Raw genomic sequence first — 26630 nt, forward strand, 5'->3', positions numbered from 1 at the left:
GGCCAGCTCTCGCGGCGACGGCTGTCGGTCGTTAAAGCATCGCCAGCCCGGGCCCGGTCGCCGCGCCCGCTGGGCGTGCATGCTGCTGCACCTTGTATATACGCGAGCCCCACCCGTGCAGTCGCTGGACCGGCCAGGGCGCGGCCGTGCGCTACCCGGCCGGCGGGGGTCAGGGGATGGGTACACGAATCCACCGAGTGGCATACCTCTCTCTGCTTCTGCGCCACTCGAGAAGCACGCTGATGGCTTATTCGAGTGCTACTCCGCCTAGCTCTGTGTGAGACAGCAACCACGACGACACGTACGCTCGGTGTGTTCCCGCGCACGCAAATCAGAGAAACCGCGGGGACCGGTTTATTTCTGAGCCGTTCGCCACGAGTAGCGTGTGCTCAAGCGCAGGCCAGCTCGGATAGCGAGCGAACAGAGATTTTCAAGCGCGATGCTCTCGGCGGCCTCGCGCAGGACAGACCCGAGTTATGGCTGCCGAGGCCCGTCCCAGGGCGTGCACAAGAGAAGGCGAGTGTGGTCTACCGGTCGGACGGGTTCTTCGCCGCAGAAGAGGAGCGACGCCCATCCAGGCATGTTTGCCGCCGCTGCCCTGCCCGCCGAGGTCGACGAATCCACGCGGCCAGCTTGCTCGTTCGATTGCTTCCACGGCGGCGGCACCGTTTATTCCGGCCCGGGTTGCGCGCTGCCGCCGAGGCGCGCCCAGCGATGGCCGCGTCCCTGTTCATTTTGCTCATCCCCCTTTCGCCCGTCGTCCAGAGCGCTCCTTTTTCATCTCTCTCTCTCTCTGCTCCTGGCCGCCTCATCTCGAGGGGTGCGCGCATAATAAAACGTGCGCTCGGGCGAAGCTCCCTCCGTCATCGTCCGCAAAAAGACGCCTTGTCGTCTCTGGCCGCCCTTTCTTTTGCGCCATCTGTCAGTCCTGACGGAAGGAATGCCTGCTTCCTCCCGGCGCTCTTCGAGCGCGCTTTTGTTTGTTCCGTTAGGTTGTCGACTCTGTGTGTGTGTGTGTGCCCCGCGCTCTCCGCTGCAGTCCGGATCCCCATTATTGCCGGCGCGGCGATGTTGCGTGCGTCGCGCCGTTGCAATTTCGCAGGCGGACACACCGCTGTGGCCGCAATTTTTCAGCGCCGATTTAGGTGCGCGCACGCGCGCCTTGCGCTGCAGCTTTTCTCCTCGCCGTCACCCCCCTTCTTTCGCCGCGAGGCAGCACGCTTCCTGCACCGCGGAGCGTCTTTTTATATCGCACAGCGAAGCGCCGTGCTCAGCGTGACCGTAGAGCCACACTTCGATTTCTAGTCGCAGCTGGAACTGGCCCAACCAAGCGGCGATGACAACAACGAGAACGCAAAGACGGGTTGCGGAGACAAAAGAAGACAGTTGGAGCCGCCGCTCGACATCGACGTCACTCAAACTGTACACGTCAGTACACCGGCCGCGGGCGTTTGTTACTCGTGCTTGACCTCTTTGTGACCGCGTCGGTGGATGCCTGCTTCGACTCTGGCACGGACACTTACTTTTGTTCGCATCACGACAACAGCAACCGATGAGCAGAATAAAAAATATATATATATACTGAAGCTGACATTTCACAGGCGACCTTCTGTGCGGGACAGCTGCGTTCAACGCTTTTCGCACCACGTGTACTCCCTTTCGCAGGAGACAATCAGGCGCCAGAGCGCAAGGCTACAACGGACAAAACAAGCGGCCCTAAACAAAAGTAGAGGCATGGGAACTGTGAGAACCGCAGTGCACAACCAGAAAACTGCGCACCGAGCGTCTCGGCAGAAGCCGAAGCGGCAAGAGAATCGTGAGAAATTTTACGCCCTGACGGTCAAATCGCGCATTTGCGGCCCTTGTCTTTGCATGTTGCAGCCACGTTGGCTGCTCACAAAGGACGAGGTAGGTGAAAAAAAAAGGGGGAGGGGGGGATAGTGTCCGAGAGGAGCATCGCTGTAGTGGTAAGTTGCTTTGAAGACGCCGTTCCGAGCCGCGACACGGACGACGGAGGTCGCTTAACGACAAACAAAAACACCTGCTCAGTGCCCCCACACGGCCCGCAGTCAAAACAAAGAGCGCCCCTGAACTTTCAGCAGCGCTGCCACCGATAAATTTCAAAGCGAGAGACAATTTTAGCGAGAAACGAGCCATAAGGTGGGAGGCGACGAAAGGCAATCAGGAAGGCGGGAAGCGAGCGGCTTTCTTTGTGCTGGGAGCCCTTTTTCTTTCTTTTTTTTCCGGAGCGGGCGGAAAGTGAACAGTATTCGGACGGGAACGCGTGGGACGGCAGTCGATGGGCCATTTGGGAGCCCCGCGCGCCGAACGCTCCCGCTCCCACTGGTAGCGCACAAAGCGCTGGGAACCGGCCGTCTCGGCTGAAATGCAAGCGTGCCCCGGGGCACCGGCAGCGCCCCAAGTGACGCACTGCCCTTTACTTTTGACGTATGCCTTGCGTGCAACGGTCGAAGAACAACGTTCGGATTCAAACGAGTGCTAGCCGCGCGGCGGCTTTCTAGCCGTCCACGAAAGTAGCGTTCCGCGGCTTCATTGAAACACGAATATATGGAACGGAGCAATGGAAGGTGTACGTATACTGTTGGCTAAGTCGTGCCGTTCTCCGTTGTAAACTTTTTTTGAACTGTATTTTGCAGGGAGCAATGACCTCATGTTCTAACATCACATGGGATGTATACTTATGCACTGCCAAGCGCAATCCTTCGGCATTATTACAGGGTAAGAAATGCACGCGGCGGCCCCCCTCCCTATTTGCTGTTCGGAAGACGCGAAGCGCGTGCGAGGCTAGCACCTTCAAAAGCAACCTAAACGGAGGTAGGCGCCAAAAGTTGGTGTTCCTCAAACGGCACACGTTCTGGTGGGCAGAGTTGCCGCTCACACAGCCGTGCGTGTGCCACCTTATCTTACCGCATCAGCTTATTAAACTCCTATCGGCCACTGGTATGGGAGAGCTTAAACACCGCAAGGGGCTTCGTCCGCTATATACACGGAGTGCGCTGAATCGGCCCGTGCGCCACGTCATGTAGCTCCGATCAGGCACTGCAATTTTGCGGCGGCATGCAACGCCGAATCCCGTCGAGCGCCATCTTGGCGCTCGCTGCCGCGCTCCACTGAGCACGCCTCCACTGAACGAAGAATGGTACCGCGAAGAACAGCCACTCTGAGGGGAAAAGGGAACGGCGGCATGCGTGCTCGGCCGCAGGGGCAGGGCCCAGGGGAGGCGCATTCCAGCAGCACTCGCATGCCGTCGGCTAACTAACCGGGAGCCGTAAAGATGCCAGCATCCTCGCGGCAAATGAACAAGACCGGGAGGCCGCTGCGGGCGAACCTAATGACAGGCCTCGGGCGGGCGCTGCCTTCTCCTGGCCACCGGGCGGCTCGGCAGAGGGAGAGGGGAAACGCATGCATAGCTGGCAAGCGGCGGCCTTGGCGCGGCTCTGGCTCGCGTTCCGCGCGCTGCTGCCCACGTCATGGCTCGAGATGATGCCGGGCTCCAAAACATGCCCACCGAGTTAAGGAGGGCCCGGTCGGGCGTTTCGTGCTTCGCCATCCCTGGGGCGCATCCCCAGGTGTGCTTCGCTTAAGTCGTGCACGGAAGAGCGCTCGGCGATCACTTTCCGATCGCTATCTCCGGGGGCGCACGCAAGATGCAGTACGTCGCGGCCGTGCGGGACGGCTCGAAAATCGGCAACACATGAGCCGCCCCTAGGGCATTCTCCTCGTGGAACGGGCTAGTTTTGCTTTCTCCGAGTTATGCTCGGCTGAGGGGAGGCTGACATCTCCCACGGCTCTCTTGTTACTGCTTCTTCCCCACGAGCACACTGCCTCTCCGAACATTGTGCAGCCAATTGTCAAACATCGTTCATTAATATGGGGCCTGGGCTAAGAACGCGAATTCACAAGCTTTTTAATCCCTAAGTGCTATTTGACTGACATTGGTTGGCCACATTCGCTCATATGTAAGGCATCAGGATTAGTTCAAGACCTCTCTTACGAACAATCCAAGCGTAACAGCGAATACGGGCCTTCGAGAATCTGGGAACTTTCGATCGAAGAGTTTGATTTTTTTCTTTACTCTTCGGGGCATCGATGTTTCACTTTTACGGTGCTTAAGTTCTCGCACGCGCCTGAGAATTTATGCGACATCAATGCGAGTAATGAGTGTTCTCCATCTCTCCGGCATTGGCACGCTAGAAGTGCCCGTGCGCGAGCTGGCCCCTGAAGTACGCCCCGCGGATTGAAGACGGGAGACGTGTGCCCACGGCAGCGCGACGCCAAAGCGCTGCTCATGGGCAGCCACCGGTCAAGAGCTGCACGACGCGGGCGCCGTATAGGCGTGCCACGAGAGTGGGCCGGACGACCTCGCATTGCGAGCCAGCTAGTGCCGCCAAACACGTGCGCGCTGGCACGCTGCGCTGTGCGAAATAAGGGGCGGTGTTTCCGCTCTCGCAGGCCGGGCGTGCCAATTCTGCAATGCTGTCGAGAGTCGCAGTCGATGTTAACTAGAAGTGAGGCGTGCAGACAGGACACAAGAGTAGAGAAGTGGACAACACGAACGCCGGCGTTCGTGTTGTCCACTTCTCTACTCTTGTGTCCTGTCTGCACGCCTCACTTCTAGTTTGCATAATGAATCCTTACCAACTAGCTCAGCTTTCTGTCGTTCTAAGCAGTCGATGTTACTTACTGCATGTATGTAACGGCGAAGCATTTGCGAGCCTCGCGTGATATCTTGAGTAAGAGTTAAGCATATAGTTATGCAGGGCCGAATGCGCACCTCCGGCGTTGTGCGAGCGCTGTCAGACTGGTTTCTGGCGCGGATCTTGCTGGAGCGCTCGGACAGGGATGGTATATAAAGTCTAATGGAGTGGGCGGAATTCAAGCGCCGGTGATAGACGCCGATGCCGAGATGCTTCGCCGCAGACGTCGAACCCACAATCTGCATCCGCATGTCCCGTCAAGCTACTGGATGGACGGACGACTTAATGCAAGCGGCGGTCGTTTCTGGGCGAGCCGATCCTCTCCGCGAAATGACCGCGGTGCTTGCGCTGCCGCCTCAGTGGTTCCGCAAACAAAGCGACTTCCCAGGGACGCCGCAGGGGCGGCGCACCGCTGAGCAGCCGGAGCGCGGTTTCTTTTAGCCCCATTGTCCTGGAATCCTCCCGTGGGCAGTCACAGGGACGCATTAGGCCCACCTGAGACCGCGCCTAACACGACGATCGACCGGAGCGGCCGAGACAGCGCCCGCTTGAATCATGCCGAGCGGCGGGGACCATTTGGCCGGCCTCCGATGTATAACGACCCGATTCCAACCGAGGCGGCCGCTCATTGTTTCCCAGGAGCTGCTCGCAGGGATGACCCCCGCCGTGCTGCACGTCCGCGCAAGGCTCGGAAGCAACGACGGAAAGCACAAGTGCCGCTTCGCACGCGACTACCAAAATTCTCCGCGAGGCCGAGGAGGCGCGACCTGTTTGCTAGACTTGCTTTGTTCTCCGCAGAGGAGCGCATAAAAACAGTCTTCGCAGCGATCAACTATTGACAACGCTTAGATAAACACGCGCCCCCAGCCGATCGGGTAGCCCTGTTCGTAGCAGGTTTGTCCGCACTTCGCTCGGCTAACCTAGCGGAAACGCGCTGAAGAACCGTGAGCGACGAGGCAATCGCGGAGGCTGGGAAACACCAGCACATGCACGCGGCGCGCACAGGCAATCTAGCCGGAGGACAGTCGCTACCACGACGGCGGAAGATAGGGAACCGGTGGCCCGCCGCGAGGACACCGATCCCGTCGCCGCCGCTGCGTGTGCGAAATCCGCGCGCGTCCCAAATAGGCGTCGCCTCGATTGGGATGCGGCGCACGTCGGCGGCACCCCCGGCCGCCGAAGGGCGCGACTGCATGCAGCCACCACGAACCGACCGAACGGCGGCGGAGATAAGCGAAGGCCCGCGCGCTCTCCCAGGCCGCCGAAGAAGCAAACAGGCTGGCTGGCGGCTCCTCTGGCGAGGAAGAAACCCGCCGGGGGAGACGACCGCGGCGTCCATCCCGGCCCAGGGCGCGCGTGATCGCCATGCAGAGACGGCGATGCCGGTCAGCGGGAGCGCACCTCGCCAACCGGTCTCCACGCCGCTGGAATGCCGCGGTGCATCTGTCTTTGGCGGCAACGCAGCTAGAGAGGTCGCCGGCACATCCCGCGGCTCGGCTCGCCGATCGTCGCGCAGAGAGGCCGCTGGCACATGACTGCGAGCGTCCGCGCTCGTCTTCGAGAACGACTACAGAAGTGCGCTGCTTTTCGCTCTGCGCGTCCGTGGTTTCGTGAATGTTCGGCCTCAACAGGCAACGGCGCGATAAAAGAACTACAGCGTACACTTGCCAAACTTCGTTATAACAAAATTGGAGGGAAATGGAGGGGAGTTTTGTGATAAGCAAACATTATAAACGCTTAGGACGACAGAAAGCTGAGCTAGTTGGTAAGGATTCATAATGCAAAAAAGGGTAAGGCGTTCAGACACGGACACAAGAGAAGTGGACAACACGAACGCCGACTGGGCGAGCCGTGTACCCGATGTACCACGTGTACCCGATTGACACGTGGTGCTACCATTCCAGAGCATGTGCACATGAGTTTTTGTGTCTTCTTTCTTTTTTTTTTCGCCTCAGTGCTTCCTTCAGTTGATAGTCGGCGTTCGTGTGGTCCACTTCTCTTGTGTCCGTGTTTGCACGCCTTACTCTTTTTTGCACTATGAATTATAAACGCTACGTCGACCCTACTTGACGGGCGCGGAAGACCAAATGCCACGATTTCGTTATAGTCGTCACTTCGATATAGGCGCAAAATTCGCGGCCATACAAGTACCGAGCAGTTAAAGATTTGTTTGATTTATCCATTAGAGTCTCTTGATTACACTCAGCTGGTTGTAATCAAGATCAATTAAGATAGCTCGCGGTGTTGTATATGCATTTGGCTACCCCAAGTCACCTGGCAGAGCATAGGACTATACGATGCAAGGCTGCAGTTCCTTAGAAGGCGCGATGCTGGCCCGTGGCATCATCGAACGAACAACAAAGGACGATGAGCGCCTCCCGTTGAGAACCTCGCTCCGGCTCAGCGCCGGTCTGTCTTTCTCACTGCCGTTCGTCGACGCCAGTCGAGGTGAACGGCGTTCCCGTGCCAGTATATGCCTGCAGGCAGCTAGCCGACGCCAATCACGTGTACTTCAGGCGAGCAAAAACAGTGTCGTCCAGCTTGTCTTGGATTTACCGCGCTCTGTTGTGGCACGAAAAAAAGAAAAAGCAGCAGCAACTAGGCGTTTGGCGAGTGAGTCAGCGGACAGCTAGGGATTGCGCATGTTTGTGCTTGCGCGCGCGCGTGTGTGTATGTGTGTGAGAGAGAAAATCTGTAGACTTCGTACGCGATATTTCTCCCGACATCAGTTTCTGCCTCGCAACGGGCCAGCAGTGACTTCCAAGATCTGCGTTCAAAAAACGCCGCCCTCCCAAGAAAATGAATATTTTTGTCCGTTACAATGGCAGCCTGTCCTCCTTCCTTTCCCTCCCACCTTAAATTATTGCAGAACGCGTTCACTTTCCCTCCTCTTGTTGCGTATCGGATGGCCGGCAGAGGTCTTCGTCGCCGCCGGACGTGTGCAGCGAGACAATGCAATAGCAGCAAGAGCAGCCTCCTTCCCCGGAATGCTGTCCATCAGCCAGGCCACGTGACCCCGCCGTTGCCACACTCCCGTCGCTGGCCCCGTATAATTTCGTTCCCCGCGTGCAGTGCGTGGCCCCTCCTCGGAAGGCTCTCGCTCGGCTGTTCCCGCTGCTGGCTGCGGCAGCGGGGGCCGCACCGAATCCGGTTCGTGACCCACCCCGGTGAACCGCGAAGGACTGTGTGCGTCGTCAGACGCCGCTCACGAGCGCGCGCGCGTTGTGGCCGATTACTACACGACGCGCGTGCGGTCGGCACGGTGGCGCCTTCGGACGAGTCCTCACGTGACCGGAAGAAAGTAACCCGCGAGCCCGGAAGTGCGAGCTTTTAAAGCCGTGCCTTATTGCACGCGACGTGTTTTCACGAGTCACGACGCCATAACGAGTTTCCAACAGACGCCAGTCACGTTACGAACCTATCGACTCAGATCTTATTCGCCTTTATTTTTGTTTTCTCCCTCTCTCTCTCTGTTCTCCTTCTTCCTTGTCCGGTTGATTAAAGATGAGCATGCTGCATGTTAAAGCCGTGGTAAAGGAGCTCAGGATGGCGCCACGGCACAAGCTCCGGCAGCTGTACGAGTGTCTCTCAAGGCTCGGGTCAGACAGGGACGTCACTCGTTCAGCCTCGCGAAGAGCCTGCCGCCCATGACTTCGTGCACTGTATCTTCTCGTGGAAAAGAGGTTCCATCGCCTTTACAGTCTTGCTCAGAGCACGGTCGAATGAAACAACAAACGGGAACTTTCGTCCGCGCTTCACACGGACGCAGCAGCATCAAGCAGCAGAAGCCTCGGCGCGCCTCTGAGAAACCATCGCTTAGGACGCATCCAAGACCTTTACCAAAAGAACAGGTCAGGAACAGCGGGAGCGGCTGTGGCTCAGGGCCGGTAAGGTCGGCGGGCGCTCGCCACAGCCGCAGCGAGGCCGTCCGTCCGCCGAGCGTGGTTTCGCCATCATCTCGAAGCGCGCCGGGGCGCTTCGCGCGCCCGCGGTAGCCGGCGAGCGGAACGACCTCGCGGACCGCATGCAAATGGACGGCGCCGAGGAGCGCATCGGCGGCCGTTCCCACCAGTGGCGACGATCGGCGCCGATAGCTGCTTCCCGCCGCTGCTAATGAGACGCGCACCGGGCAACCCAAGATGCGAAGGGGGTGAGCTGCTCATGAGAAGCAGAACCATCTTTGCTCCACTTTCCGAGCATGGGCCCGCTTCTTCCTTGTTACGTGGCATCTGCAACACGTAACGCAGCGGGATTTTGCACAGCGGCATGCTCCGATTGGATCATCCGTGCATCGTGTTCGCGATGCACGCCTCATTGAACGGACGCAAGACCATGCTTCGACCCAGACTATTCCCAGAGCAGGGCTACATTGCTCTTGCACGTGTTGGCCCGAGACGGTGGCTGTTAATGTTGTGGTTATTTTTCGCAAGTGTCTTCTTCGCTCATTAGGTGACGAGACAATGCCAGTTATCCATACCGCCCGTCTGTAATAACCAGACGCGGAGCACATTAAAGGGCACCGGCCACCCATTTTACCTCCCGCCAAACAGAAGGCATGTTGTTTCCGTGCCCCGCGGAAAGTACTTCTGGCTGTCGTTCCGTTGGCTGCCTCACCCGATGTCCTTGAGTTTTTGCATGAGTCCTTGCCACGGAAATCTCTCGAAAGGGCCCTGGCATACAGGGGAGTCGTCACGCCCAGCATATGTCTCCGATGGTGCAACGACACTGGACTCAAGAACCCTTGAGGCATATCAAGAACCCTTGAGGCATATCATGTGTTTTTTTTTTCTTTTTTTTTCCTTTTGTGAGCGAACCGTATTGTGCAGTGCACAAAACACATGCAGTGCTTTCCGGCGACTTCCGATTCATTCTAGTCTGCTGTTATTCATTTCCTGGTTGTCATGCTTCTTAATGCATTAAAGCCTCACAATGCAATTCGAGTTCCCTACTGGAAGTGCGGGACCCGGGTGCTCGCCTTGTGACCTTCGACAGGTTGCGCAACAGTACGAGTAAGAACAGGAGGTGGACTCTTATCGTCGCGGTTAAAGCACAGATCCGGAGTCTTTTTTTTTTTTTTCCCTCTCGCTCTGAGACCGCAGCTGGTTTCGATCGGCGTTCGGCAGATGTCGAGATGGTTCTCTTAGATGCGCGCCATAGACTCCCTGTCTCTCTCGCAAACTAAGTGTCTTTCCCGCGCCTCGAGGATTCGGTGTTTTTCTCGTTGCTTTCAGGGGCGCCGTGTATACGTGAGCGCCATCCTTGCTGAATGTCGACGGCAACAAACCGCTCCGCGGGCTAGCCGTGTCGCGGACTCATTTTAATTTTCCTAGTGAATCGCGATGCACCGCGGGGACTCCACCGCTGCTACGCGACACGATGGGGCGGCCGATAGACCGCTCCGCACACTCACAAGGGCTGTTCTCAAGACGCGACGCTCGCCGGTCGCGGATCGCCGAATGCGTCGCTGCGAGGCAAATTAGCAGCTCGATCACGTATTCTTCCGGCTACGGAGCGCGCTCTCGCGCGCGCTCGGGAGCGGATCCGGTTGGCTTCTCCGACAACGAGCAACGCAAGCTGACCAATGGTGTGTCCCGAGTCGCATTCTCCGGTTTTCTCACGGTGCAACGGCTGGGCGCTAGCGCAGCCTTTTCTTTCGCTTCTTCCGTTTGCACAAACAGCGATTGACCGGCGGCAGGGCGCTCCATTTCCGCTTTCCCGTATCACTGCGTTGTCTCCCGTGTCCCAGAGGACGACGCCGACGCCAATCTGTCTTTGTTTATTGGCGCAGGTCGGTGCGAGCCAAGTCGAGACTCCGCCTGCACCGTCCTTGCATTTGCACGCACTGCGCAACACGCTATACGTTTCCAGTGAAAAAAAGTAAAAAAGACGATAGGTCTGCAGGGAGAGGGGAGGAAGTAAGCGGGAGGGGGACGCTTAGCGCATACACAACGGTCTGCGTATGAGTACTGTACCTGTCGACATCGCACTTCGTTTCGCCGGTGGCGAAAAAGATTCGCGTTGCATGCAAACGATAGCAGAATAAGTGATAACTAAAATAAAATGAACAAAAAGATCCGCTCGAGTTCATGATGTCGAGTCGTGCATGAGGGACAGGCAGCGTGGCGAGGCACAGGAATAAGAAAATAAAGGTCGGCTGGAGGCGCGCCGAATGGCCGTCCGTCCTTGTTTGCGCCTAATTGGCGCCTTCCTGCGTCGCCCCGGAACATGACCGACGGCCGCTCTTCCTCTCTTTCATTGGCGTAGCCGTGTCACGCAGGGACCCCTCTTTCCATCCTGTCCGCGCCGTCGACGCTCGGGTGGGCCATGCCGGTCCAGTTTGTTCGTTTCGCTCATCCGCCAGCGTTCCCCTCGTCCTCTAGACCTTGTTTTCGGTCTTCCGTCTGCTGCCGTGGCCCCCCTTAACTCTGCCGCCCTAATCAACGCTGCACTTCTCTGTGGCTGCAGTCCCTCGGCTTCCGCAGGGCCTGGCGGGGGCGCTTCATTTCCGTCACACAGGCCCTTAAGGCGAACAAAAATAAGATCCTCGTCAAGGGGCACGAAAGTCGTAGGGCACCGAGAGACACTGTTTGTCTCAATGAGGATGACGGGTGTGATATCTGCCGGAGTGACAGCGCGTGCTAATAAAGCGCCGACTTGACGCCCGGCCCACTAGCGAGTGCGCGGGATCCGAGGTGCTGGTATTGCAAAAAATTTCGCGGAGCGGTTTGAGGCGGGGTTAAAAAAAATGCGTTAAACGAATAAACGTGTAAGATACCAACGCCCATTGAGGCGACAATTTGCCTGCCTATCGTTAGAGATGCAGGGAAGCTTACGACGCCGCTGCTTTGAAAGGGTTATGCGCAGAAATTTCACACCGAGGGTAAAGAGAAAGTATAACGAACGAGAGAAAGTATAGCGAACGCTCCCGCGCATCTCCTAGATGACATGCACAATCGATTCATCGAGTCTATAGGCGACGGCTGTAGCTCCATTCCACAACCAGCGACGCCCCAAAGACCGCACACAAGCAGGGGCGTCATAGAGATCAGGACGGGACAGCGGAGTCTCCTCACAGCCGCGGCACTTTCCTAATCGCGAGGCATCGCGGGTGGCCTTAGACCCCGGAGTCGCTCATTGCTAGACTCGGCTGCACAGCGCGTGCGGCAGAGGCCAACTTTCGAGGCGCGCGCTTCAGCGCCGAGCTTCCTGGAGATGTGCGGCGCTCTCGAACAATGGAGGCCGAAACGAAGACCGCGCCGAAAGGGGCCGACCGCGGTCAGGCTTGCTCCTCCTCGCCGACCGGGCGGGGCCGCTCACGCGCCAGTCCTGGGAGATCGGAAAAGCGAGTCCGAAGTGCGGCAGGGGGCAGCACGCTTTACATTTGCCGTCGCGTCGCGGCAATGTCCATCGTCCACGGCACGCGGCGCCCGCCGACTCGTAAAAGTGAGGTGGAAAAAAATAAGCAAACTAAAAGTAAAATTAATAAGGAAAGGGAGGATTTAAGGTTTGATGCGGCAACACGTCTAGTAGCCGAGACAGTTGCTCGAAATGTCGTCACAAATTCTACCACATGACCTGAAGTGAAAGGTACCTGCCGGGAGCAGTTCGATAACGACCGAGCTGTGACAGTCGCGACGACACAAATTATAGGCGTTTTGCAGAGCTACTGGATCTGTTAGAATCGTGTTGGCTTGACTATGTTTTGAATTCGCGCACTATAACGATACCTTTACAATATATATATATATATATATATATATATATATATATATATATATATATATATATATATATATATATATATATATATATATATATATATATATATATATATATATATTCGCAAGCAGGGAGTGATGCACCGCTTTCTCTTTTCGCCTGGTGGTCCCTACTTCTCCGATGCAGGGACATGGGAAGAATGGAGGGGAGAAAGGACGCTGTCGCACAGCGTGCGGATCAAAGCCGGACAAATGAATGCGAGTGGAGCCGAGCCCCCCAAGGCCAAACGGCAAAGTCAGCCAAGCAGATCGGGCGCGAGTGCGCACTGTCCGTTCCCCTCGCGTCGCCTCGCATGGGCACGGCCGCTCACAAACGCACTATGCCCACTCGGTTGCCAAGGCCACGACTCCAAGATGCGACCGAGGGAAGTGGGGAGTTTTGGCTCGGGACCCAAGCGCGCGCGCGTTGCCTTTCAAAACGTGTACAACGGCGGGATTCGTTTCCGAAAACGCCGTTCCGTTTGCCGACGATGACTGTGGTGGTATAGGGGTCAGAGCAGGAATTGGAAAAACTGTCGATTTCAGCCCGGAGCTGTGCCTGCAGCGGCGCCCCGCGAGTTTTCCTCGGGAGTATGTCCCCCGAGAAAGGAAGAAAATGAAAAAGGAAAGGCAGTCGGGCGGAGCCGACACCGGGGTTCCCAGGGTTTCGCCTCTGCGAGCACCACGCTCTGTGCACAACACCACAATGGAGTGCTAACAGCACTTTCTGGCCGTACACAAGAAAGGCCCGTCGCGAAGCGTCACGCAACGCTGATGTAAAATTCCAGTTCGCGTTATGAAAACGAAGCTTCTGTGGCAGTTGAGCACGCAAGTTCTATATAACCTCCTACCCCGAACGGAAACAGAAAAGAACGACGGCGCAAGATAACATGGGTTGTGCAAGATCACCACACTCGAAGAACTGCAAGAGCCCAGTCCAACGACATCACAGTCCTCTCGGTTTGCGTTGCCATCCCTGCAGCGAGTGCGAGCGCCCATCGAAGGGACGGCGATCCGCGTTGCTGCCTGGGCGCCGTTGGCTCGCGGCCTGACCTCGGTCGACTCTCGCAGCACATTTACTCTCCGCAGCGCGCGGCCGGTTCGCGGCACTAATTGGGTCAGCCTGTGCCGGTGTGTCCTTGCGAAGCTGGCTGCAGGAACGCCGCCGAAGACCGGAACATCGCGGCACCTTCTCGCGATGCTCGACGGCGGACCGCCTACCGATGCATCGGCCGCGATGAGAGCCAGCCGAAATGTTACGCGCGCGCGCTCTGCGTGGGTCGGCCGTCTGCTCCACGCCGCGATGGGGTCACGCACGGGGCATTGCGGAGCGCCCGCAGCGTATAAACGGTGGGAGATCGCTCGCGCAGATCAGTGACGCAAGCCTGAACGGCTCGCGCTTCCGCCCAACGCCGTTCCTTGTTTCCTCCGTGCTGTGGTGCAAATGTTCGTACTACCACACGTGAAGAGAAACAAATATCGGCACTCAGTGAGCGGTTGCAACGTAGCGCTATACAGGGTGTTTCAGCTAACTCTAGCCAGAGTTTAAAAAATATGCCGATGCACTTAAGACGACGCGACCAAATTTAAAAATAAGCTATGGGGGCCTTACGTGCCGAAACCACTTTCTGATTATGAGGCATGCAAAATTTCGATCACCTGGGGTTTATTAACGTGCACCTAAAGCTAAGTACACGGGTGTTTTCGCATTTCGCCCCCATCGAAATGCGGTCGCCATGGCCGGGATTCGATCCCGCGACCTCGTGCTCAGCAGTCCAACAACATAGCCACTGAGCAACCACGGCTTTTTTTTTTTCTTTATTCACAAAATGACATACATACATAGAAACACGTTGGCCTACTTGGACCAACGTGACAAGCTAAAATTTCTTGAAATGCACTAATTCATCAAGAATACCCAACCAGTCAGGCGGATCTGCCTGTACACGTATATATATATATATATATATATATATATATATATATATCACGTATTTTCATACGTGAGATATATCGTGTACTGAGCAACCACGGCGGGTGCGAGACCAAATGATGTTGCTCACTTTTGTATGTAGCGTCACGTTATTTTTGTATTTTGCTTAATTAGATAATTCATCATCATCAACATATTTTAAGTCCACTGCAGGACGAAGGCCTCTCTCTCCCGCCGATCTCCAATTATCCCTGTGCTGCGCCAACCGATTTCAATTAGACAATTAGTCCATATTAATTAAACCAACCTCTAAAGCAACGACGCTAGGAAAAAAAATTCAAATGAGAAAGTTGTAGAGCGCTTTGCAAAACGTCTGAATAAACAGCTTCTAACTTTCTATCAAGTATTAGTGTTTTTCAGCTTACTGCGGATGCCCACGAAGTACCAAAAAAAATACCACGTGACATACCCGCTTGCGCGCTGTGATTGCAGCGCTCCCAAAACTGTCCGCGTACAAACGAACATAGCATCTAGCAGGGCGTGCTGCCGCTTAAAAGGCGACAAGGCAGCGACGAAGGCGTTGACTGCGCGATTTACGCCAGCGATGTGCTTCCCTCGCGGTGGTTCACGGTAGCGATAAGCAGACTCAGTGGCAGAAAACCCGGCTACATGCAATGTTCAGTACTATCACGATGCGCAAGCGGGCATGCCGCGGGGTGTGTTTTTTTCTTTTGTATTTCGCGGGCATCCCAGTAACCTGAAAAACACTAATACTTATTAGATAGAAAGAAGAATACATTATTACATGAGCCTGATCTTTCAATCTAGCTCGACTTAATATTTTCCTTTGTCTGCCCTTAAACCTCGCTGCAAAGCATGCTCAGTTACGCCTAGTTGCGTTACAAAGGCATATTTACCAGAGGGGCAAAGAGGGTACTTGCCTCCCTTCCCTCAACTGTCAGTAACGAGAGGGGGGGAGGCAAAGTATGCGATTTGTCCCCCGCCTCCTTCACTTTTGAAAGCGGGTAGTGTGAGTCACACACCGGCATATCTTATTTTGTTATAGCGCAAGCTGACAACAGAAGGCACATCTGACACACAAAGCGCTAAGATATGCCGTACCAACAAGCCCTTATTGCTATCCTCATCGACACACCGGCGACTTTAACAGAGCAGTTAATGCCAAGTTTTCTTTCGGAATAGCAGCCCACATAACTAATATTTTCTTATTACCTATATATTTTCTGGGTAATGAAGGTACGCCTGGATTGCCGAGGAGGCTGCCGCTGAACAGTTTCCGCCAAAAGAATATACCGGGTGTTTCAGCGAAAACCTTCAAATTAAAAAAAAAAGAAAAAAAAGAATTGCCAGTCGCAGATAGCACAATTCTAGTCCCTGAGCTGGTCTGCTCGAAGAGGCGGAGATAATTTACACAAAACATTGAAATGCATAATTGCCTAATGAACAAACATTCACCAATTAAGTTCTTAACTAATCGCCTTATGGCACGTATTCCATTTTACAAAAATCTAGACTGGGTGTACGCAAGGCGAATCCACTTGGAACGAATTCTCGGGATGACACCAGTTTCCATATATATTAATTCCCGATATAAATATATTGGCGTTCTAGTTACTCTTGTGCTCCAATGCATAAAACGACGTTTTCCTGAGACAGTAAGTGAAACGACAGTGTATATTTTGCCGCAAGTTTCACGGCGCATATCTCGTAAATGGTGTCGTCCACAGAATCCTTTGGAAATGGATATACCTTGCAGACTCACCCGCTAGAATTTGTAAATTGCAATATGTGCCATAAGGAAATTAGCTAAACATTGAATTAGTGAATTTTTATTAGTTAGTCGATAGTGTATTTCAATTTTTTTTTGCAAGTGATGTCCGCTTCTACGAGTAGACCATATATATAAATATATATATATATATATATATATATATATATATATATATATATATATATATATATATATATATATGGGGGTGGGGTGGGGTTATTTGGAGAGAGAGAGAGAGAGAGAGAGAGAGAGAGAGAGAGAGAGAGAGAGAGAGAGAGAGAGAGAGAGAGAGAGGGCTAGAGTGCTTGCTGCTTACATGCCCCCACTGGAAAACTAGTTGGTACGCCAGTGTTGCGTTATGATTCTGATGTAAGATGTACGCTTAGTCAGTGTCGAGAGTCGCGCGTTACTGCCCATTGGCTAGTATGAAATAATTGAGTGTCAAAATTTGTCACCTGTATTTTCGGCACATGGTGCTATACATAGACAAAAAAAATAAATAAATAGCTCTTGGTATCACACTCAACAATATGATCGCGTGAAGCAGGAAAGCTTTGTTCGAAGTGGTGTTGCCGCAAAGCCACTCGACTCGGTTAATATATATATATATATATAGTCTCTCTCTCTCTCTCTCTCTCTCTCTCTCTCTCTCTCTCTATATATATATATATATATATATATATATATATATATATATATATATATATATATATATATATATATATATATATATATATATAGAGAGAGAGAGAGAGAGAGAGAGAGAGAGAGAGAGAGAGAGAGGGATATGCGAAGGTTGTGGGTTCGGTTCCCACCTGCGGCAAGTTGTTTTTTCATCCACTTTAATTTCCATTAATTAATCATTACTTTATTTCATTTATTAAGCACATGCAATTTCCCCTATGTTGTACTTGGTGTCAGTGTTTGTTGGCTTCTCATTATATGACTAATAAATATCGGGTCCCTCGGTTAACCCCCTTTCTTCTCGTCATATATATATATATATATATAATGTGTGTGGAAGGGCGTCTTGCCTGGGTCCGGCACTATTTCTACAGCGTGGCTTTGCCGAACTTTGGTTGGACTCAATTTTCTAATCGACTGCGTGGAGAAATTTTGCTCGTCCTAATGCACGCAGACGTCGACAGTAATTTGACCGCCGCAAGGCGGCATTTACGTCTTCCGCGACGCCACCGCACAGATAGTGGGAAAATAGCTCGTCGCGGTCCTGTTTCAGCGCCGTCGCCCGCGGCCTTCTATCCCGTCCGCTCTCCTCGCAAGTCGTTAGAGCGACGGCGGCGCACTAAAGACCGCAATCGTCGTGCGGACTGTCTGGTGGCCCACCGTGCATTCATTCGACCAGAAGGCGATTAACGTGTCTCCTCCATGTGTGAGGCGTTCACGGAACTATAACGTTGAGCCTCACGAAACCGTGCGCAGTTCCCATTTGAGGAACTATGACTGTAGTCGACGCAGCATTGCTTGAAATTACAGCTCCGACAGATGACGCTCAGTCAAGCCTGTCTAAGCAGTGTCGTTAACGCAGTATAATCGGATGATTGGGAACTTGACATTATTGACTGTTCTTGGCACTCTTTTAAGAAAAGTAAGGGAACATGAAGGAATGAACGCTGGTCAATAGTAGAGCTTTCCTTCTCTCCCGTTCCATCTGTTTTCCTTCTCAAAAGTGCTGGAAATACTTATGTTTTCACTCTGGCTCGCGGAACGGCGGGCGGCGCCAGCGGTGACGTCAGCAGTCATAATGCCTAGGTCATAAGCCTAGCTCAATGGCCGGTCACTTTGTTTGTGGGCTGCCCAAATGCTAGCCGGTCCGGCGCATCGAGCCTCTCGGAGCCGGTAGGGCCTCTGCGAAAGGGCCAGCGGCCCAGACGCTCGTTGTTAACGCCATGGGGATACGTCGGGAGCGTTGTGCAACGTCTATGGCGGACACCGCGCAACCGACATTCCCTGCCTGCCAGCCAAATCAAGGTGGGGAGCAGCGCGAGGGAAAATGGGGACTTCAGTAAAGGGAGGGTGGTCGCTCCCCACCGCCAACGGTCGGTGCCCCGGTCGGCCATGAAAGGAGGAGGAGGGCTCGGCTGGAGCCGCCACGTCCGCGCTCGGTCGGCAGCCGGCAAACGCCAACCGCCGCGCAGCGCACCTGCCCTGTCACGTGACCGCTAACGGCATCGCGCCCCGAGCCAGCGACAGATGTTCAACGAGCGCGATGCGGCGGCAGCGCGTCTTTAACCATTAAATGTCCCACTCGCTCGCTCCGTCGTCTCCACGAGCCGCGGGCGCCCGGCGGCGGTTGTATCGCACCAGGTGCCAGTTCGGTGCTGTTGTCGCGCGACGGCGCTCGATCGTATAATTCGGTGCGGCTTCGGGAGGCGCCACCTCGCGTCGTCTGCCTGTGCAGCCAGGCGTTCGTCCTGGAGGGTGCCGCACCGCACGTAACTGCTGCAGTCATTTAAACTGCCGTTCTGGGACGGCGCTCGTCGGTCAAGGCGAGAGTAGTGCAAGCCGAGCTCAGCGAATTCGAGTTCCTTTTAGCACTCCGACTGAATGGTGCTTTTTATTGTTTAATTGGTGCAGTTATGCTCATTATCATTATGTTACAGCGACTCGCCTACTGTTCATACCAGGCACCGTAATCTGCTGAAACCTAACGACATCAATGTATCCGTGCTCACGACTCATAAACGCGAGCCGAGTTTCACCCGCGCAGATCTGCGTACCTGACGACCCAACTTAACAGTGCTTTGCCGAGTTCCTTTCATCTCCTCAGACACGAACATGATAGCTAAGGGATTTAATCGCTCTTCAGGTCTGTAATTACTGACCGGTATATTACCAACATGACCCCGCCCTCCCCCTCCTTTCTTCTTTAATAATCTGGTTAGATGCTGAATGCAAAATCTATATACGTACGTGGAGAAAGTAATGTCTTCATGTTTCTTCCGTAAAAAAAAAACGCTATTCTTTGGCTAAACACAGAGATGAAGGTGCAACATCGCGTGGGTAAGTTAGTATGTTGATGCTACTTCCAGGATTTAATGCGAAATCGCAGTATTCTAAACGCAGTTAACAGGTGCTTTTCGTTAGCTGTGACAACACAGCAGCCTACAGATCAAATTAGCGCTAATTATCACGAAAGCTGACGGCAAGAATATGTCTAAACTAAATATTCTTTAGTTTAAACCATTTGCGAGCGCCCTAAAGCAGTGGTAGTAGATGGTTGTTTATTTGTAAGAGGAAACGAGGAAAAGTCCTTCCGGCCGCATTGTCTTTGTCTTCTCTTCCCACTATCAGCCCGTCTTCGTAACACTCCTTATCGTGCGGAGACAAGGATGGCAACGCCTTCATTACGCAAGAAGCTCATCACCTATGATATCTTTTTTTTTTTGTTTCGCGTGCTCCCATAGCAGTTCCTCGTTGAATTTAATCTGTTTTATGTCCGGCATCAATTTATTATTTTAACCTCGATTACTCTTTTCCTTGCGTACTCCCAAGTAGTGATCATAACCAAGCGGAACCTTCTTTTCCTTGTTACATTATCTCCACGTGAACCTATTCCGTGGTCGCATTTGACGCAACTTACACAGCCAAAGCAGCAAACGAGCGAGTACGTTCGCGGGCAGGCAATACCGAATCGCAGCGTGGATTTCCCGTACCCGCAGCGATACTGATCCCGAGAACGGCCGCAGTTGCCGTGCCCTCTGACGCACATGACGGCGACACCCTTTCGTCGAGGTCGCGGGCGCGCTCAGGAAGTCAAGACAGCCGCGGCAGTGGAGCGCGCGGAACCACGAAGCGGGAAGTGGCGCAACCGCAGCGTCGGCCGCCTCACCTGCGCGGCGCTGCCGGGTCGCAATACGGCGCGGCACGCGCACACCTCGTACCCGGAGTACGAGGTGTGCGCTTGCGGTCTGCGTTCACTTTCGCCTCGCAGTTCATAAACGACGTAAAGCGTGCGTAACATGAACGAAAAAAAAAAAAACACCTGCAGTTGCAACAGACATGCACATGGAGGAAATGCAGCGGGCGTCGATTCAGCCGAGATTGCTCACTCGCGAGAGTGATGGGAGCTACAGCACCTACTACCAAGCATCACGTAAGATTGGCTAAACCATCAACGCAGTCGACGGGACCGAGAAAACCGGGAGCGAAACAAACACCATCGTATTATTGCCGTTCTCCTTTGTCCTTTGTCCATTGTGTTTGTTCCAGCATTTGGCTTCCACTGCTGCGCTTTGGTTCAGCTGTCCCGTGTGTTGCCGACGCCCTGGCGGATTCACACAATAAGAAGCATTGACGAGACACGGTTCTCTCTATCCTCTGAAACGTTCTGACACGTCTGGATGCTGCGGAATCGCGCCAATATCTTGAAATAAGCTTTCATATCAACGGACAATGAAAAGCAAATCGTTGCAAGCATGTATACGTGCACTGCCTTCGCGAGCGCGTGCTCGGAGCTTGCGCGCGACGATAAAAGAGAAAGCGACAACCAAATCTCAACGCTCTTTCTCAGCGCGTTCAGACTTCGTTACAGCTTGACACGACACTCGGCGACAACCTATCGAGAACAAAAGTATAGCCTACCTTCTCTTCCCCCTCCTTCCGTTTTTTTTTGTCACCTTTTCGCTAACAGTGCTCGGCCGATTTGGTTTTTGAGTAGACTTCACCTGTTCAACAATGCTGACACCACCTTTTCTAGCCATGGGCTCCATCTCAACCCTTGATGTACCATATTTATGGTGCGTTTCCAATGTGCGAGCTGGAGCCCGCAACGCTTTTCTAAAAGTTACTACGTCACGGCTCGTGCCGGCATCGGTCTTACCACCGATCCCAAAGCTAGCTGTCATATATGTTTTCAGCTCTACTACTCCCCCCCCCCCCCCTTACTGGGAACCGCCACAACATTGCATCTATAGGACGTGTCTCGAGCCCAACTATTACAGTTTGAGGCTAGCATTTGCGAGTTACAGTTCCAATACAGTAGCGTAACATCTGACCAGATCTCCTGCCTGGGCATGCCATCATACATACTTCATGTGCGCACCCTGAAGACGATTTGCGTGCATACTCACTTGCAATGCGACTCGCCGCTTGGGTTGGACGACACGCAGGAGGCTCCATTCTTGCACGGATTTGGTGAGCAGGACACGAAAGCTGCGACAGAGAAGGGACGAAAAAATAAAGGAAGAAATGTGTCACGAACTGAGCGAGCAACAAGTGACAACGGCGTACACTAAACATGGCCTCACGCAGAGCGGAGTTTTGCTCACTCGAACGCAAGTAACGGTGTCGACAAACGTGTCTCACGGCCAAAATGAAGTTGGGTTTCATTTGCTTGAATTACGTAGCTTTACGGCAGTCCACAGTTCGGGATTGCGTAAAACTGAGTCAGATTAATTATCCGCAGCTCTCTTTGCAACATTGTTGTGCCTGTTGATAATGCCTCGAGAAACGGACAGAAAGTCCGTCCAAAGCCGAGTAGGCCGGAAAAGTATCTCATTGCCTGTTTTCGCCTCTATCTCCGCACAGATGCATTGCCGCCCATGTATGGCGACTTCGCGGCACTAAAACTCGGTACTTTATGAGTACGGCCTCCAGCTCCCCTCCCGACAGCTTGCGCGCCACACTCGCCGCGCGAGCTTGCACCGCGCTTTAAATGCTGTAAAGCCTTGAGGGTACAATAAATAAATAAATAAAAATATGTCGTTGCATATCTGCTGCTCGCCGCGTCTGTATGCGAGTCACTCTCCTACGAAGCGCGGCTCGTGTTTATTTTTTTGCTTTTTTGTTCTTCGCACTGCCTCCCAGTCAAGCTCGTTTCCCTGCTTCTTGTTTCCACGAAGCAGCAGCTCGGGGAGCTCGAAACAAAGTGCCAGTCACCAGCGGGGCACGCACACACTCACGGAGGCCTGCGAGCTCCCGACGTGGAAAAAAGCGAAGACGTCCGGCTGACAGAAAGCAGGCCGCGCCGTAGACGAAAAAGAGCGCCGCCACAGAGAGCAGCAGTGCCGGTGGAGCGACGGGATCGGGCGCGATCGGTGGGAGGGAGCAAGGGCCCCGGCAAGCGCGTCATCCCCTTGCCAGGCGACACAGAGGGGCGCGGTGTTCGGCGTGATGCCCCACACGACACCCACCGGGGCCGTTTCGCTTCTCCAGAGGCTTCCGCTGGCTTCACTCGCACTTTCGCGTCGGTGAGTAGTCTAGATCCTTCTCCGGGCGGTTCCGTACAAAGTTAACCGAAACTGACGAGGGTGGTGTGCAATCGTTTCACCTGACATTTCTGAACAAATGCGCGAAAAAAAGAAAGAAAGAAAAATTACGAGAGAACCACGCTAAAGCACACAGACAAATAACGCCTATTCTTACGCACGAATGTATGTGTAACGAACTGGCCAGCTGTCAAGTTTTCTTTCACATTGCTTTTATTTAGGTGCGTCGCAGATGACACTACTTCGGGGAAAAAAAGTTGGTGGTAGGTGGCAACGCTAAAATCCGGACGAGCGACATAATTCTTACTGGATCCGCTTGGTGCGCGTTCCTGCGAACACGCCTAATTAAAATCGAGGGACCATTTGTGGCATCAGATGCCACCTTTACCGTCCCGTAGCGGCGTTTTTCGCTCGCGAATGAGGCAAAAGTCCCCGAGCGCGTAGCTTCTTTGTTCGGCTTTCCGCTCGCCATCGGGGAGCCAGCGGGGCTCGTCTCGGTGGCGGGGTGCGCACCGCGCGGGCTGTCGCCGCCAGGCTCTCTCCCTCGATTCCGGTTCCTGGGCCCCACTCTCCCGGCGGCTACTGACGGCTCCCCCTGTCGCATGTCTCTGTGTGCGTGGCCGGCCGCTGGGATACCGAACCACATTTCGGTTCGCTATGCTTTACCAGCCGTTAACTGCAATGCCGACTCTTCATACTCGCGTGACTGTGCGGCAGGCCCATCAATGCACGCGTCACCTTCAAACGGCCAAAATGCACCCGAGGAAGTTTGTTACGAACAGTAGCGCAAGGTAACAGCGCGCTCTGGTTTCTGGGTCTGCTCTCCCAGAAAGCAGCGGGCGCAAGCAGCGGGTGCAAGCAGCGAATACTAGACCTCCTAGGTGCCTTCACTCACTAAACTTCTAGCCCCTTACACAGTGCATCGTTGAGCCATTGCCCTTCTTCGTACACTCAGACAAATTCAAATTCGGTAACGGTAGAACGCGGCGTTCCGACATCCGAAGCAGCAGAATATGTTACTGGTTGCTCTCGCTGTTCAAAGCCAAGTACCGCGTGCTGACAGCGTAATCTGGCCAGAAAGGACGGCGGCGGATGCAAAATGTCTAATCTTAACGAGGGACACGTTTTAATTTCTGTCTCACTCTCTCTCTCTCCTTATCATTTTTTTTTTCAAACTGGCGCGAAAGTCGTTGTCGATTCCGCAGCAGGGAGCCGTCTTTGCACAAGGTCAACAACTTGATGAGTTTGATCGGAGCTCGTAGTTTGCGGTTGCACTTTTCCCACGAAACAGGACTTTTTTTTTTCTTACTCGGGGTGAGTGATTTCTCTTGCATCGCTCCCACGAAATGAGGCTCCCAGAGCACGCCTGGCCAAATGGTGCGCGTATTGAGAAATTCTCTTCTCACTGCGCTTTATCCAGGCGAGAAGGACGAATGCGTCTCGGCGACGTGTCCTGGGCAGCGAATAGAGAGAGAGGGGGAAGCCGTGCTGGAAGGGGGAAGATGAAAGGGCCACTGGACCGCTATTCAAGGGGCAGACCAACGCACGAAGCTTACCACCGTATGCAGAAATGCAACTTAAGTCGAAGCACATGCTTGACTTGATTTAGATGACGCCTGACGTTAACGTGCCCAAAGACGCTCACTGCGTTTCCTTCGGCGCGTTCCCGATAGGCGTCACTCGGATCAAGTCAAGCATGGGCTTCAACTTAAGTTGCATTTCTGCATACGGGGGTTGTTAGTGTCACCGCAAGGGCACCGGACCCTCGGTGAACAAGTACACTGGGCGATGACGCCCGAGCGAGGTACGCGGCAGAAGCAGAAGATCGATTAGGGATGACGCGACAGACGCGTGCACGCATGCAGACGTCTCAGAACTGCTACAGCGACAGAATATCTGCGGCCCGTCGCCATAATTTTACCATACTACTTCTCACCCGCATCGGACGTACACCGCTGTGTAGGCGTCGCTTTGCCCATTGGTTCTAATTACGTTCGACGCACCGACCGAGAAGTGCGATGGCGTCCGGGTGTAACGCGGTTTGTTAGGCGCACAAAGATGCTGCGAAGATTGTTTCAACGGGGAGTTTTAAAAAGACCGGACCCACAGTAGCCGAACGCTGTAGCCCTGCGCCCAATATAGTTTTGGTTGCGCGCATGTGCAGTGCCCCCATCGCTATTACTTGGGGGCTTGTCTGTCTGTGTCACTTTGTCTGTGGCTGGCCGCTGGGGACCCTTCAGGGGGTTCCCCAAGAGATTGCGTTCGCTACTTCTACGACAACAGAGATATTGAGATTAGGGGATGCAAGCGGCTTGCGTGCCTATGAACCCAAAGTTGGCTTGAATCTTTCTCTGCAGCTCAAGCCTCCTGCGAGCTCCAGTATTGGTAACGGTGAATATATATATATATTTTAAAGTTTAATTAACGAGATCTATGTAATAAAAAAAATTACAGAAGCAAGACCGTGGGATAAAATTGAACAATGTTTGTAAGGACACGCTTGTATATACAAAGAAAAAAATCAAAACTTTTATTTGAACAGATATTCCACTACAAAAATTTTAATGCAAGCACTACAGTTTGGCGTGGCGGGCTGGCTTGCGTCGTCGTCGCGTTCAGTGTCAGTCCGACGAAAAAGGCAGCATCGTCAGACTCGCTGCTGCTCGATCCATCGATAAAATAAGCCGCAGACGCAGCGCATCTTTCGAAGCGCGCGCGCGCCGCTCGCAGAGGCGGCCATTTTTGCTTTATACTTTGATGATCGCGAAAACTTCGAAGCGCGTTCAAAAATCACCGTCTGGGGGAAAAAAGCGAACTGCTTAGAAAACTAAAATATTATTCTCCTTCACGTCGGATAGCGCAGCGTGTACATGAGCGGCGCGGAAGGTCTCGAAAGCGGCGTTTCAAACCATCGTTGGCGGGCTAACGATGCCCAATGGACGCGGTACGGAAAGAGTTAAGCGTTCCATCTCGCTCAAGAAAAGACTATCGCGGCGCCTATTTCTCAGCGCCTTGCATACGCATGTATTGTCACCTCTCAGGCTCACTAGCTTACACCTGTACCGCCTGATCGGCAGACATTTCGGTAGTCAATCCTTTCTCGTATAGAGCTTACTCAGTAAACAAGTAACCAACGGACTTTCGGATCACAGACAGCTTCGCCAAGCCGCAACTCCCGAGGCTTCAGAAGTGAAGGCGAACAAGCGCCAGAGCACAGAGACGGCCGCGTCGCCTATACTGTGCGTCGCCGACCACCGCGAAACATCGGAGTCGCAGCAGCTGCACGCATGCCGCGAAGACCGTGGGAGCAGGGCGCGACGCTTCCGAGCGCATTTTGGCGCAATCACCGATGCGACCGGCGCTGACCTCGATCGGGAACCAAACGCGGCTACCAGCAGGTTTAGTCCTCTCGGCAAAGTAGCCCCAGAATTGTGGAGTGCCCGAATTTTCCGCGCGCTCATGCGTGTGCCCCTGCGCGCGCAGGCGTCAACGGGAGAGTCCCGTCCTTAGTCCTCGGGTCTTGCATTCTTCTGTGCCTCTAATCCGGGCGCTGCCGCTTGCACGAGGTGCACTGGGGCGCGACGCTGCTGGTTCGATGACGAAGCGGCAATTTGGGCCGACCTGCAACAAGGTGCTGCCACGCTGTGTCACGCGCACTATGCGTGAGCTGTGCGACCCTTCGGGTGCTGGATTTCGCCACGCCAGCGCCGCGGTCGGGTCAGTCGACGCGGCGCCTTTGCTAAAAGTGCTGCGAGCGAGTTCACTTGAGAGAATCTGACCTGAGATGGGAGCCGGTGTCGTAGATTATATATATATATAAGCTTGCCTAGGTAAAACTGCTACGCTGGGTCAGGCCGTCGGCATTGCGTACTAAGCTGATTCAGTCAGCTTGACTACAAACCTCGGTCGAAGTAAGTCGAGAGGTAAGTTATAAAGTATGCTGCGGCTCCCCAGCACAAGTGGCAGCCATGTTTCTGCCGCTTTGCTCGACGCATTTATATAGAGGGAAAGCCAGCAGAGGAAAGTTAGGGAGGTCAACAAGACAAGCGCCTGGTTTGGTATACTGTACGCTGCGGGTGCTCAGTGTATAGACGACCCAAAGCATTTAGAATTTTATTGCGACAGCTTTAATATGGACACTCCAGGCGAATGGTCGTTGTCATTTGGGCCGTTGCCGTGATGTTCCGTATAAACTCCAAGTGC

General features: G+C 53.9%; 1 protein-coding gene across 2 annotated transcripts in view; it reads right to left on the minus strand.

The window, feature by feature from the left end:
• Nucleotides 1–26630, minus strand: part of N (neurogenic locus Notch protein) — an 89964-nt gene that overhangs the window by 46537 nt on the left and 16797 nt on the right. For both annotated transcript variants that reach the window (XM_065437200.1, XM_065437199.1), the window contains exon 2: nucleotides 21291–21372. In XM_065437200.1, the coding sequence (XP_065293272.1) occupies nucleotides 21291–21372 (82 nt within the window). The remainder of the gene's footprint in view (nucleotides 1–21290; nucleotides 21373–26630) is intronic.

Source organism: Dermacentor albipictus, chromosome 1 (genome assembly GCF_038994185.2).
Source record: "Dermacentor albipictus isolate Rhodes 1998 colony chromosome 1, USDA_Dalb.pri_finalv2, whole genome shotgun sequence".
Classification (NCBI taxonomy): domain Eukaryota; kingdom Metazoa; phylum Arthropoda; class Arachnida; order Ixodida; family Ixodidae; genus Dermacentor; species Dermacentor albipictus.